The following is a 16,160-nucleotide window of genomic DNA, read 5'->3' on the forward strand; positions in this document are numbered from 1 at the left end:
AGAGGATACACAAATATAAAGTGTACTGCTTTAGCCATGTAAACTGCACTGGTAGGGCTTTACTCTGCTCATGTTATTGAGACTGTGTAATGAGGCTAATTTGCCAGAGGGTGGCAATAAAGCTTTCAGAATCACCCAGACACCCAGTGTCTGAGGCTGTCCGCTGTTTCCTCCAGTCCCAACAAGATAGAGTTGTGTCAAGATAAGCATTTTGCAACAGATGACATGAGAGGAAAGGTTGTTGCTTGTAATTTCATAAGAAAGGCTGATCACTGTTGTTGAATTGTCAGCAGGTTAGACATTTCAGCCAATATAGACAATACCTATTAAACTTGATGAAACATACTGAAGGACTAGATGATGAAATCAGCAATTAAAATCACCTACATGTACATTCTATTCCTATAATGCTTCTTCAGTGACCCAGATTCTGAGCAATGGGTGAAGTTTCCTCTTATCTTCCTGTTGAGCAGAGCTTCATCTTCTCCATATTAATGCTGCCTGTGTTTGTAGACTCATCTATGCCCCGTCCCTGCAGGTAGGGACTGTGCTTTCCCGGTTTGTGGATGAACGTTGGCTTGTGGAGCCCCAGATCATCACTGTTTGTATAGGCGTCTTCAATAATGTCTCTGCAGCCAGTAACTTTGGCTATACCCATTTTGGGTTGGAACACCTTGCTCTTATATCCCTCTGGGTGGAATGAGAGACACTCCTCGTCATTTTCTTTTTCAACATAGTTGGCCTCATCAACTTCTTCATCACTGTTGCCTATGACCACCAACTCAGCATGGATGTCTTCATCCTCCTCATCATCTGCATTCTCGTAGCCCATGAAGATCATAGTGACTGGGGAGTCAGACTGTCCTGGCAGGGTTTTGACAGGTTTCAGGGATGTAGTACTCTCTGCACTGTTTAAATTGATTGAGCTCTCTATCAGAGCAGCAGGGTTTAATTCAGATTTGTGGCTGGACGGTGAAGGCCTAAGGCCATCTAAATCTCTGTAGACAGGCTGTATGGGTGCTGGTATTCCATCAGACGTGGCTTTGACTGATACTAGAGATGCCTGGTTTGGACTGATTGCATCTATCTTTTTCTTGGTTAGACCTTGAGGAGTTTTGGCACCAAAATGAGGGGAGCAAGGCTGTGGAATTGGAGGCGTGTCAATCTTGAATTGGCCTGGAATGTGGACATAGGCCTGCTTCATTTCTTCCCCATGTCTTTGGACTCTTGACATGGAGTCTGGTTGGATGAGGTTAGGGCTAGGTGTTTTGCTTAGGCTTTTCTGTCCCTCTAGCTCGTGGCCAAACTGACTTTGAGCTCCATTTCTAGGTGAGATGGCCCTCTGGAAAGGGCTGGGGCTGGGTGTTGGGGTTTGCCTTGGTGTTTTATTTGGCGTCCTGGGTGTTGAAGGCCTGCTGGTTCCAGTGTAGGGTGCAGAGTAGACAGGCTGGTGGTACTGTACCTCACTGGGCACATTCTTATCTATGGCCTGACGCAGCAGCTCGTCTACTTCTGTGTGCGTCATCTCACCAACTGCTCCACTATGCATTTTGCCTCCATCTTGGTTCAAGGCATAGACAGACTTGTGCCCATCGTCATACACCTTTAACCCCTTCTCCTGAAGGGTTTCTGGGGTGATAGTTGCTGTGGAGACCACCTGACTTTTTCCTGTTCTTCTATCATGCTCCACACTGATCTCCATTGCAAATGTAGCTGGAATGGAGAAAAGACTTGGTCAAGACAAAAGATTATAAATATAGGTGAGTGAATTTTCTTCTGAATATTGCTTGAAAATATATGATCATTTAAACTAGGCACATATGTAAAACTAACATAATGATCTGAATCAAAAAAACAAAAACAAACAAACAGTGAAAGCACATTAAGACTTTTAATGGCCAGTATGAACAGGAGGAACGATTAAAGCCCCAGCCAGCATGTCTATGTAGGCATAAGGGTTAAATTTGGGCTGCAATATGGGTCCTACATGGGTTTGTCTGTAGTTTCCATGGTGGCCCCACCTGTGTTTGCCCATATAGGCTTCAAGTGGGTTCTGACTGGGTTTCAGGTGGGGCCCAACTGGGTGAGTTACACATGTGGGGTCCATGTTTCTGAAACAATATGGGGCCCATACAATTTCCCCTGTTTATGCCCATGCCTGCTAAACCCACTTATATCCCTTATGGGGCTCATACAGTCAACCCATGTGGGGCCCATGTTACTGAAACCATGTGGGGCCCACAAAATGTGTCCAGTTCAAGCCCATGCCCACACAGTACCTACATAGCCAGCATTTAACCCATGTGGAACCCACATGGACATGCTGGCTGGGGCAAGTATTTCAATGTTCATATTGTTGAAAGACATATCCTTCTGGGAAATAGAGTAATGGATAGTTTTGAATGCACTGCTTCCATTTATGTAATGATTTGAATGTAACATTACTGTATATCTGTGTTGACTGTTATAGTGATTGAAGTGCTGCACTTGGATACTGGCACTGGATCAGTTATCCAATACATTTGAAATCCTATCCAATCTAATCTCCTGCGACACGTGCACATCTTGTGTAACTTGTCTATATCTGTATCTGACTACTGTCTTTGTCCATTTTGGCTGAATAGACATGGTAATGGAGATACATATATTTGCATTATTTAAGGCTGGAGTGTGCTCTAGTCCTTTTTTCTCTCTGATGAAAACTTTGCTTTCTCTGATGTATGACTTCAGCAAAGTCCTAAAATGGTAGGCATGAAATTGTTCTGTTCTCCTCACAGTGAAAACTAATTGCTTAATAATTTGCATCTGGTGAAATGTAAAATTACAGCTTTTAAAATAGCATAATGGAGCCATGGAGGCGTTTTCAGTCAGCGCAGCCAATCTTAAGTAGCAGACAGCTATGCCTCAAGAGCAAAAAATGAATATCTGCATAACGAGTGAGCTGAGAGACTGAACTGTGATCAGAAGAACTGCTGGTAAGCAATGAAAATCTCTCCACAGTTTAAATTACACTGTATTTCTGTACATTTGTTTGTCACTTCTCTATATTTCCAACAGATTATCGTGACGGTTGTATGCTCAAACAGCAAGACAGGCAATGTTTTTCAGCATGTCCAGCAGGTTTATCATGTCTGTACCTTTCTTTGGTTCTTCACTATCAGGCTGACATATGGGAGAGCTTTTTGCTGGTGTCAGCTGGATATATGATGAGATATCTTGCAGTGGTGAGGGAGCATGATGTGTCACATCTGAGAAGAATAATATGACCAGTTAAGTACAAGAAAACACCATTGAACCCAAGAGCAATCATGTTTGGTCCATTTTAAAAGATTGCCTCATAATGATCTTGTGATTATGACTCAGGTATGTCTTTCTCTTATGATAATACATGATGCTCATGTTATGTTTTTAAGCACATTATCCAAAGATAATATTTTAAAAGGGACTTTTGGGAAAAAATATGAGTAATGATTGAAAAGATTGTTATCAATCCCATACCTGTGTTAAGTGCAGAGCTGGAGTCAGGTTGTGGTTAGCCTGGCTTAGCATAAAGACTGAAAACAGAGGGAAACAGCTAGCCTGGCTCTGTCCAATGTGCAAAAATACACCTTGAAATTCTATAATACAGTATGTTGCATCTAACATTTTCTTTTGTTTGAGTAACTTTGGGGTCGGCAGGTTTGGTAGCATCATACATGTACTGAAGCCACTAATCATGTCAGGCAGAAATACTGGGCAGATAGATAAACTGTTGTTCCTCAAATTGTTTTATGCTTCTTTTTGTGTACAGATCAATTAAACAAGATACAAAATATTATACAATATTAATGAATACCGAGGCTTTAGATTTGTTGGAAGGTGTATTTTTTAACTTTGGACAGAGCGAAGCTAAGCAAGGCTAGCCTCCTCCTGACACAAACTTGAGAGCGATATCCATCTTCTCAACCTCTGTTGTGCCCAATGATGAGATAATGAAGTTGTCATCACAAAATACTAGTCCTGGGTTATTTCATGACATAACTATTTACATCATTATCTTGAAATTTAAAAGATTCCAATCTGGAAAATCATATTTGTGTTATTTTTGGAGGTAGAAGAAAGTGAGATAGTGGATATCAGTGGTGATTATGAGAAAATACTTTGAAGCCATGATTGTCTGTATGGGTATGATGAACAACCAAGGTTAAAATGACTCTGTATGTCAAAATGTCAGTTTTTTTAGTATGTTAATACAGACTGGTCTGGCACACTATGGTAGTTTTCACTAATTCAAAATAAAGTTAAAATTCAAGAACCTTGCTTTACATTACCAATAACATATATAAATATGAAGCAACTAATAAACCAATCACAACACACCAGAATGCCATAAAAGTGTTTACCTGCGTTGAACCCTGCGTTTATCTCCTACAGATGAAGACAGAGTAGTTGAGGGTCAAAGTAGTGAGAGAAACAGGAAGCCGACATCACAGAAGTGCTGCACATTAAAAAGGCGCTTTGGTGTTTAGCATCAGCAGTTATTTCACTCTGTTAAAGTCTCAATACAGACAGCAACCGGAAAGCAAATCATGCATATTAATCCCGACACACTGCACACTTCCATTATGTGAGCAATCCATTTACCTGCTACCTTATTCACTCAAAGCAGCCTCTTGTGAACCAGAGCACACCCACACAGTCCTCAGCAAGTGCATCTTGTTAGAAACCAGCAGAGATTAGTAGAAGAGCCTCAGGCGGCATGGAGTGAGTAAAGAACAATGATATTTGAATTCAGCGCATATATTCATAGACAGCTCCAGTATCTATTTGGTAAGTTGACCAAAATTCGTCTCCTTATAACCAACAGATGTGACACTCTCCTATTGGTGTAAATGAAACTTTCTCTGACCTTAAAAGGACATTTGTGAGCTCAGTTGAGGCTGTACATGAAGTTTATCAGAGATGAATCTATTTTCACTCATTTTGAATAAAATCAGAACAAATTACATATAAATCAAGACGTCTATTTGTAATATTCACGGTGCATTGTATACAGTCATTTCTATAGTTAATTATTTCCACAGTTAGTGTAAAAGAAATGAACAGTCCTCTATTCATATATTAACAGGAAAATATGCATGCCCCATCCAATTTAAACAAAATCTGCTAATTAAGCCTCACAATGAAGCTTTTTATCCCCAAATGATGGTATTATGATTTGTTGCAGCTGTGCACAGCTCTTCCAGCTGCTTTATGCATTGCATTGCAGGGCAATAATGTGAACCACATTGCACACTCATTTTTGGTTGTTGTTGTTGTTGTTTTGTATATTGACTTCACATTCAAATTATAATTTTGCTGCTTAAAATGTATATGTTGTATGAACAGATTTCGAGGTTGTATATATTAATAAATAATAAAACACTAGCAGATGCAGAATCATATTTATTAGACTTCAATCTGAAACTTGCGCTAATAATGTAGCATCACCCAGCAACACACTGTCTTGGCCAAAAAAAAAAAGCAGATTCCTCAGTACTTTGTAATGTAAATGCAATAATTCTATTTTTTACCATGGAGATGGAGTTGAAGGAAAAACTGCACCTGATAAACCTTCAGACCTTCAAACCTGTGACTGGAAAACTGACTGGATCCAATTGAGGCAGCACAACCCAGGCTCTTGTATTTTTTATAAGCAGTACTGTTTTTCTGTATGATTGCCTAGTAACACGTCCAGAAAGACAAGCACTCACTCTCACATTCACACCTACGGGCGATTTAGAGCTGCCAGTTCAACTAACCTGCAAATCTTTGGATTAATAATGATTCAAAAGTAATACTACATCACTGCAGAAAAGTGAAAAGTGAAATCACTGGAGTTCTTTTGTTGTTTTTTGACAATCAACGTGTTTGGTGATTAAGTAAGGAGGAAACAGCAAACAGCAAATTGTTTGTTAAAAGCTGACAGATACATGTATCACCATACTTCATTGCCTCTGGGTAAGAAGTTGCATACAGTAGCAGAGACAGCAGTGTAAGAGCCAATAAAGCAAGCAGAGTGTTAACCATCAGCTAGTTTATTTCAGCCTACCTTGATGATGTCCTCAGCCGTCCTCTCCACCTCTTTTAATCGCTTCAGAATAACTTCTTCATTGGCAGAGATGTTGAGCTCCTGTGCTTCCAAAGCCTCGATCTCCTTCTCCATTCTGTACAAGAGAGCAGTTAACTGTGTTGATTATTGGAACAATATCTCAGCTGAACTGTATTTTCAGCAAACTTTATGAATGTTTTTTAATCAAGCACAACACACTCACTTCAGTTCTTTTCTTTTGTCAAACATTAATGGTAGTACTGCTGTGTTTGCTTGTAATGTACAGACATTTGATAAAAGAATGGAAAAACTGGTCCAGGTCTGAATATTTGGGGATGGGGTAACTCTGTTATGCTGTGGGGCATTTTGCTGCCATGGTTTGGGTCCACACAGTCACAGCAAATGAATACATCATCTTTCTCCTATAATGAAACATTTGTATCCTGATGGGAATGGTCTCTTCCAGGATGATAATGCCTCCATCCATAGAGCATGAGGGCTCCTGACTGGTTTGATGAGGATGAAAATGATGGGTATCATATGCTCTGGTCTAAACTGTAACCACATCTCAACCCAACTTTAGAATGAATGTGTTAGACAGTGCTCTGCACCACCATCATTAAAACACTAAATGAAGACTGAGACAGTACAATCAATACTAAGGAGCACTGAAGCTGTTCTGGTGCTACATGGTGACCCAACACTTTACTTTATGTTAGTTTTTACTTTAAGTTCATCAGTTTAAGTAACATCCTTATTATTTGAAAACACGGCTTTGTATTTATGAATGTTTCTCCTGTGAAGTGAGGGTTTGCATACCAGATTAAATAATGTGTCACCATGTTGGCAGTTACAAATCTCAGGGCCTTTTCACACCTATAGTTTGTTCACTTTGGTCAGAATCAGTGGATGAGTTGCTACTTAGTTACATTTTGCCTTTGGGTTGGTTTGGTGTCAAACAGGCAAAATTTCAAGCGACCCAAAATGTATCACCAAAAGCTGCTTGGAAGCTGTCACTCCAGTCATTGGTCAGAAATCTGGCGGGTGGAGAAAGTACAGTTTGTTTCTCTTCTGGGATAGCTCTCCAACATGGACCAGCAGAACTGGCATCTCTGTATAGTTGCGGAAATCATTTGGCCGATACACCAAGCTAACTTCAAGGCAACATCTCACAAACAATGTGTTGCTTCATGTTATGCATAGACGTGCTGCCTACAGTTAGCTGATGAGGAGAGGGCAACCCTTGATTCATGTTTACATTACAAAGCTCTTCCTCAGCACAGCACAGCCCAAAATGCACAATGTTTCCTGCAGTTGGGTCGGATTGAGGTCAGCTCACATTCATACCACAAATGAACCACACCTGACTTTGTTTCTAACCAGACTGAGATCACCTGTTCAACAAGGTCTCAGTCTGGTTGTTTTGGTCTGCATCCAAGTGTGATTACTCCTTTCACACCTGCCCAAACTAAATGCACCAACGGGGGAAACACACTAGAGTTCTGTTTTATGAAACTAAATAATAAGTATATTTAGTTATTTCATTATTCCACACATTTAGAACCAACTGGACTTTCAATGAGAAAAGTAGACCATTTAAAACTCTTAAACCTCTAGAGAGTCCATGTTCATAAACAACAGATCTTTTGGGCCTATTGAGAGCACTATATTGTCAATCACACAGAGGTCAGGGTTCTATCAGAGCCCATCCTGAGTGCTGATGGGTTTTTGAGACAGGGATTTTTGTCCACAGATTGTGTGCCTTCTCTCAGCCAGCTTTGATCCAGCTCAGCATACAGAGCTGTCAGGCTGCTCAATAACGGTGAGTGAAGTTCAGTCCTGTTCTAGCATCAACACATATTAGAGGTCCCTCAGTGAGCAGGTTCATTCAGAATGGAGAATAGTGTTGAGCAGATAAGCTCATATGGTTTATTGACTAAAGACAGACGTTGGCTGACAGGAGCTTCTTCATGAGGCTCATGAGTTGGCCCAATTGTCATTCAGTAATTTAAACATGGAACTTCTGTCATGTGATGGCAGCTGTTGGTATACAGGTTATATATTCATTATGTCATTACATGACTTCAGTAAGTAAATATAGGTTTTGGTTTAAGACTTGTAATGACCTGTAATGTAATGACATATGCACAAAATGGGACCTGAAACAGGCACACACCACTTCCCGCACAGTATGCCTCTTCCCATGGAATGTGTGCATGGAGGCATGAAACTCTAACCCTGTGTGTAAACTCTGACACATGTGTATGAACATTTTGGAGACAGAGGAAATTGGCGACGTAGATGATAAGGAGGTGAACTGAAGCAAGATTGTTTAATAATCCTGTCACATGTTTAATTTCCCTTCATATCACACATTCATTATAGATCCATGTTAACAAAACATTCAAACCAGCAGTGTTATCTTTACTTGTGTTTGTAGTGAGCCATAATTATTTCATTAGCATCTTTCAATTTGTAAAGATATAAGTCACCTCAAATCTTAATTCAAAGTCTGCTCAACATTTCATCAGCACTGCGTCACCCAGAGTGTAGAAGGTCACTAGCAGAGCAGCACAGCAGCTGCTGAAATCAAAGATGTCAAGATGTGGCAGGTGGCACGATTCATGAGAGTCTGGTGTGCCATTCCCCAATATTAAGCATGCACATACTGATTCCTTTTCACCTCAACCACATAAACTAACTGATGAAATGGTCATCCAAAATGACATCAAACAACTTCAGTTAAGCAATCATAACTTAAACATAGTTGCAGAATAAAGCAACTGTTTTATTAATGAGACCCCATATTCTGAGATAAGGAACTACTTTATTCACTAATAGACTCTATGAAACCTGATTACAGTTCAGTCTGTGGAATATCAAGGAGCTTTATTCTGAAAGGAGATGTTGCTAATAGAGGCTTTCACAGTTCTAACACCTCCGAGAGTAGAAAATCTGACAGACCCACAGAAATAGAAAGCGACCAATTAGACTGAGAATCATTTTGACCTAGCCTTGGCTTGTCTAGAACATTACATTTCTATCACCTTCACTGTGTTTGGGTGGAGACAGAAACCAGTTATCTCAAAACCTGTAGAAATAACACCAACACTATCTGCATGGTAAAATACTGCTGGAGGGAATTTATATAAATAAATAAATAATATATACAAAAAAAATACAGTACCAGTCAAAAGTTTGGACACACTTTCTCATTGATGTGAATGGGAAAGTGTGTCCAAACTTTTGACTGTTACTGTATTTTTTCCTGCATAGAGAACAATAATTCTAGAGTGCAAATTTTGCCAATTTTGGCAGCACACCACTTAGCTAGATGCTAGCCAGCTTAACCAATGTACGATGGTTACCATGGCTACTTGTTGCTGCCATCAGAATGACACACATGACCCATAAAACTGACCGAGTGCAACACTATTGTTAAAATATGCTCTGTTACCTCAATAGTGAAACAATAGCTTCTATCTTACTGAACTGTGACCCCAAAACCAAACTGTGAATTATATGTACTTTTACACAACTATATTATTATATGTTGGACTAATTGAAGACTTTAAAGAAAAAGAAGAAAACAGAAATTATCAAAAGGATTTTGAAACCTGACACTTCCATCCTTCATGCTTTACAACAAATTGTTGAAAATAATTTCTCCCAGCAGTGCACTGCTTTGTGTACATTATGTAAAGGGTTAGATCTTGTGTGTGTTGTGTGTACAAACACACACTAAGCCACGACTAAGTCGCCCTGTGATGTAATAAAGTAATCACTGTCTGTGGTCTGACTGACACACATGCTCCTGACAGAGTTCACGTCTGGTCACTCTGGTCTTAATCCCTGTCTGCTTCCCACTGTGTAGACCTCATGCACAGAGTCAGACATGAGGTCATAGAAACAAACAATCTCAAACAGGAAGCTGTCAACAAAGCACTTCCTGTCCAGTGTTAGACATAATAATGGACCCACTGGTTACTGTCTTTATTTCTGTTCATCTCCAGACAGTTGATAAATTAACTTCTTATTTCCTCTTCTCTTCTCAGCCAGTACATATTTAGTTTAATTTTGTTCTTGTTTTTTCGGTTTGCCCATAAAACATTTTCTAGTTTCTTTATTGATTGTATGATAATGAGCAGGTGGGAGGTGTGAGGCGTGTCTCAGTATGTCCACAGCACAGGTTGAGACAGTGTTTGTGTTCATCTCATTTGAATGGTGAATACAGACTAGAGCCATCACTAGTGCTGGTGCTGTTATTTGGTTTGTCAGTTAGGTTTAAAGTGACCAGCAGGTGGTGGTATATCTCTGTTCAGCAGGCTTTCAGCTATTTCATTACAAAAGGACAAGAAGATGGCTGCCAAATCAATGTGGAATCTATCCTTTACAGGTCCCAATTCCCTCATTTCATCTCTCCTCACTGCTTGTGTGATCCAGTATATTAGTATGTCTCTTATTTATACTCTCTGCTGCAACACATTCATTTTATTCACAGGAATCAATGAAGTCTCACTTTGTCTTCACATCTTTCAATGTACACGAAGAAAATATAATTGTCAGCTGTCCCTGCACGAGGCTTCCTGTGTTCAGAGTGGGGTGTTGGTCCCATTCAGGTGTGTGGAGTGGAGAGGTTACCTGTGGATGTTGCTCTGCAGTTTATCACTCTGCTGCTGTTCATCCTGAGCCTGAAGCTTCTGGGCCTGCTGTTCCTCCTCTGACTGCTGGGTCAGCCCATCCATCAGCCATTGCTCCCTCAGAGCCTTCTTCTGTCAATCAAACACACCAACACACACAAGTCTGAGCTTCAGTATTCACTATTAGTGTTTTACAGTATTAGTATATAGTAGTATAGTATTTTGCATATATTTGTATTTTTAAAGTCAGTGTAAAGTAAGAATAAATATGTGTTCTGAGTTTGTCATACCACAGAAAAGTGTGTTGTTAACCACCCTGCCAAATTTGAATGATTAAAAAAATCACCAAATATATGAAATTAGGCTTCAAAGTTGTGTAAAAATCAGCCTCTTTCTCTGCCTCTTCCTACCAAGTGTCACCTGTCAATCAAAGTCACCACCTCTACCAGAAACATGGACGCGACAGCTCTTTCTGCCGCTAGCTCACCTGCTAGCTCGGCAGCTATGCTAACTGTAGACTGTATTGGTAGTAATGTTAGATGTAGTAACAATAACTCCCCACTACGCAGGTTAACCACTGAGGAGAGCGGACTCTCGGTCTTATATAATAATATTTGTGAATTGTAAGTATTACTTTACTTTATTAGACTAATAAAATATATTTTTGATAATGTGCAACTGGACTGATAAAATACACTGTACTGTATATTGTTCCCTTTACTCAGGAGTCAGTGGTATGATTGGCAGAACCAGAAAAACTAAATGCTTAATTCCACTTTTCTGAATTACAGTGTACAGCTGTGTGGTGTTCCTCTGCTTCACCTGTGAAGAGTGAAGCTTACAAAGTAACTCACAAGGTAACTTGTAGCTGCAGTTTAGCTGTTGTTCATCTGACTTCTTGCTCGGCCTGACAAAACTATCATGTCTACTTTAATCTCATCTAGGGCCCGACCCATACTGGATTTTAGGGGCCGATGCCGATAACAATATTAGGGAGCATATCGATATATCGGCTGATAATCTTATATGTACAGAATATATACATAAACACACATTTTTTTGCAGTGAGCCCTCAAATATTGTTATCAAACACTTCATATAAACACTGGATATTGATGTATTACAGTTTAAAAATAAACACTATTGTATAAAATGACAGTAAACAGCTGGGAATTCATCGATTATAATTAGCTATGAATAAAAAAACTGAGAAAAAAACCTTGCACATATTAAACTTGAATTAAAATGTGGCCTATATAACTTATAAGAATTTGATACCAATATATCTGTGATAGGCCAATATCAGCCGATATATTGGCTGGGCTCTAATCTCAGCAAGTTGTACTGATGTATGTTATTAATTGATGCCTACCTCCCCTTTTTGTTTGTTTACTCTTGTGCATATATGCTGTTCTACAACGTTTTTGTATGTATTGTTCGTGTTGTATGTCCAGTCTGTAATCATAAAAGGGAAAATGGAATAAAATTTAAAAATCACAGCAAGTTGCAGTTTAGCTGAACCTGTTTAACACTCAAGATTTAGGTTATTGTCATTTTCCTGTGTACTTACACACACGCGCACACACAGAGTTGCTATACATGTTACTCACTAAACTGAAACATGTTTAAAAGAACAGAAGGAACAATTAGCAGCACAGTGCATTATTGCATTTGGAGAGAAAGTGCATGTCTCAGTTCAATGTTGACAGCTGGTGCATGTCAACAAGTGACCACCACTGATGTGAGGGGGTTAGAGGGTAGGTGGGGGTGCGGGTATATTCCTAGAGGGGGGGCACATTCTGCTCAGTCTGACACAGCTAACACGTCCAACTTAATCTCAGCAAGTTCCACTGTAGCTGAACCTGTTCTAAAGTTTAAGACCATCTCACCTTATAGAAAATGATGGTCATTGCCTCTCATTTCAAGCTGAATGTGCTGACATGGTGGCATGGTGTGGCCACAAGGAGGGAATACAGGATGTAGCATGATGGGTAGTGTAGTAAATATAAACAGTCCAGCATTATGTCACTAACATATGCTCTCTCCACCAATCACTACAGCCAAACAGCATCTCCTCTTCTCTGCTGGATAATAAACAATAATTCCTGAATGAGTGGTCAGCTCCATCCCTCTCTCTAACTGCAGTACACAATGCAGATGAGAATGTGAACACTTTCATATGTGTGGGAGTGAAATAGCAATATTACAAGTTATAATATGTAGCGGTTCAGCTGTTGTGAAATTATCCCAGTTAATATTTGTGAAATGAAGGTCTGGCTTTGCTTCGTAAGCTTTAGATGTCTGAGCTCAGAGATGGAAGTGAGATTGTTGCTGTGTTATTAGCTTTGAGACAGTAAATGAAATTATAACATCTTCATCCCAGAATTCCTCCAGGGAGTCTTTACAGGCTATGTTCAGTGTCTGCCTACATTTTTCTATTTTAGTGTTGATCATTTGAATAAGATCTTCATACATCTGGTGAATGATCTCCCTCACTGTTACTAAACATTACCTTTATGTACTGGAGTTTCAGTTTCTCTTCCTCGATTTCTCTTCTTTTCTTGGCGATGTCTTCCTGGATTCTTCTTTTGTCCTGTGGGAGAAATTCAAACACATGTTTACATGTGAACACTTTACAGCATGGAAACTATTCCACCTGTTGTCCTCTACTGCTGACTCTTCAACCTTGAGCTGACAACTGGACACCAACACACCAACAGCCAGCAATAAACAGCAACACAACCTTCATGACCTCATCCAGCCTACCTGTTTGTTTGTGTGTGTGTGTGTGTGTGTGTGTGTGTGTGTGTGTGTGTGTGTGTGTGTGTGTGTGTGTGTGTGTGTGTGTGTGTGTGTGTGTGTGTGTGTGTGTTTGTTTGTGTGTGTGTGTGTGTGTGTGTGTGTGTATGTCCACCTGTTCACTATAGCATTTAAACCTTGCCTGGATAATCACAAACAAACTGCTTAATGGCTTTAATAATTAACTCAGCATCAAAAAGCAAGCCTTGTGTTCCTGGATGTCACACTGGGGGGAGGTGGGAAGGCAGGAGGGGGAAGGTGGGGGTCACTCTATAGACTAAAATTAGCTCCTGGATCCAGGATCAATGCAGCACTAAGCCTCAGTGAAAGGGGATCTCCCTTATGACGTCTGCTGGTATTTATGGTCCTGTCTCTGTCTGTCTCACACTGTCAAACTTACTGATGTCACTTCACTGAAATGTCTGGACAATGAAAACCATTTGACCGAGACAACTGGTACCAGGATCAGCACTGTAATCAGGAGAATGTGGCCACACATGCACATGCTAGCTAGTCATCATGTTTGGTGAGATGGAAATGGGAGGGGTTTTAAGATGAGTCTAAAAGTTCACTAAGCCCCCCCCCCCCCCCTCTCCTGCCTGTGGGAGTCTGATTGAAGTTAAGATGATGCTGTTGCAAGCATGGCTGGATCACGTGCCCAGGGACCGTTGAGCAGAAAGGGAGATTTTTTTTTTTTTGTCAAGTTGTACAGAAATACGACACGGGCTTCTTTTGATGTTGATAATTATGGTCACTGTCAGAAACCTCATATGTCCAAAACAAAACAAGGTTTCCAATAATAGCAGTGTTATCCAATCAGAATAAAATAAAAGTTTGTTTGGGGGACATGAGCTTCAGTGTCCAGGGGCCCTTGAGGGTACTAGTGCAGTGTGAATTTATTTATTTTATTTCTTTTGTATTCAACTTATAAATACAAATACACATAAAGTTACCCCCCCCCCCCCCCACACACACACACACACACACACACACACACAATGTTTGTGCGTAATATGATTTATTATGTGCAAATAAACCAATAGACAATCATCTATCATTTTTGGCTGCAAAAGACTTTGAAAGAGGTTTCAAAGATGGCTGCAGCATATGGAATATAGTGTTGTGCATAGTAAGTCCAAAACTTCCTGTCTGTGTAAAACTTTGAAATTCACACAGTTAAAGAAATGTTGATGATCACTTCACAGCTCCAAAAGTACATCTTCAATCAATCTCAGTTTGTCTTCGTTTCTATTGCATTGTGTTAATCTCTTGTTATCACAGATGAAACCTGTGCTGTGTCTTTCCACTCTATCAGGGGAACTGACCTACATATCTACAGACACAACTGTGAAGGTTTTCCTCTACAGCTCTGCTATCCTGCAACTACACACCCACACTTTGTTTTTGTTTTTTTTAATTCTCCTGTGTCAGCTGCATCATGACATCCTGTTTGGACTCTCCACTTAATATTACAGCGCTGAATCACTGGCATGCAGTTAGTTATATAGCTAGAATCATCTAGAGAGTGGAAATTACAGAGACATCACACAGCATTTGAAAAGCTCTCTTTTACAAAGCCACTTATTTATATTTTGGTTTGAAAGCAGTATGGCCGTTTATCCTCTGCCATTATTATGGTGGCTCCATCTGGTGTGATGGAGGAGTTCTGCAGCCACCAATCTAGCACTGGCTGAAAGACCTGAAGGATGCACCCTAACCCCAACCCTAACCCTAACCCTAAGCCTAATCCTCCTCTAGCTGACAGCTTGCTGGTTGTTTCCATATTGGATAAAACAGAATTATCTTGTTCAGATATTTGTCATTGCAAATATCTGCTTGTGAAGATAATTTGTAGAACAGAATGAGTAAACACATCAGTTACAATATGAAACCAGTGCAGACACTGCAAATAAACATGACCTGATCAAAGTAAGTTAAATACTGATATATAACTGTGTGTAAAGACTGGATTTAACACACAAGTCATACTCACAGCCTAACACATCGACTGCAGATGTAAGCATTGATTTGAGAAGGTTTACCTGGCTTAAAGGTGGGAGAACTATTTCAACTAGTACATAATCTCTTCATATAAATTCAAATATATTCACTTAAAAATAGATATAATCTCAAAAATAATAAGAATACCAATTCAGGCAGAACTCTACACATATAATCTGGAATCATAAAGAGTTTATCTCCCTCCTGATATTACCAGAGGCAAAATAGCTGATCCTTACCGTGATGGCCTGGAGCCTCTCCTTCAGCAGGTCAGCCTCCTCCATGATGAGCTGCACAACAGACACAGTACATGACAGTAAATGGTTTGGAAGAGAAATCATAACTTCAACCTCAGAAACTAAAGTCCAGATTTTTTTTCTGGCACTACAGCTCAGGTTTTTACTAGGAAACATTACCCAGGTCCAAGTGAAAAAAACCCTTCAATCTCTCTTGCCTAACTTTATGTGTGTATGTGTGTCTGAAATGTGTGTGTGTGTGTGTGTGTGTGTGTGTGTGTGTGTGTGTGTGTGTGTGTGTGTGTGTGTGTGTGTGTGTGTGTGTGTGTGTGTGTGTGTGTGTGTGTGTGTGTGTGTGTGTGTGCGTGTGTTCATGCTGCAGTGCCATATTGTGTTTAATTGATGTGTTGTTGA

The 16,160-nt window shown here is 40.0% G+C and overlaps 1 protein-coding gene across 1 annotated transcript; it reads right to left on the minus strand.

Annotated features, from left to right (window-relative positions):
* Nucleotides 1-454: 454 nt before the first annotated feature.
* On the minus strand, nt 455-15,797 carry LOC128382392 (palmdelphin-like). The gene is made up of 7 exons (XM_053342382.1): nt 15,750-15,797; nt 13,223-13,303; nt 10,712-10,842; nt 6,071-6,185; nt 4,383-4,407; nt 3,138-3,248; nt 455-1,713 (listed from the first exon to the last, which is right to left on the minus strand). Exons 1-7 carry the CDS (start codon nt 15,792-15,794, stop codon nt 455-457), a joined length of 1,767 nt encoding a protein of 588 aa, XP_053198357.1. The 5' UTR covers nt 15,795-15,797.
* Nucleotides 15,798-16,160: the final 363 nt, after the last annotated feature.

The sequence above is a fragment of the Scomber japonicus genome, chromosome 21, assembly GCF_027409825.1.
Source record: "Scomber japonicus isolate fScoJap1 chromosome 21, fScoJap1.pri, whole genome shotgun sequence".
Classification (NCBI taxonomy): domain Eukaryota; kingdom Metazoa; phylum Chordata; class Actinopteri; order Scombriformes; family Scombridae; genus Scomber; species Scomber japonicus.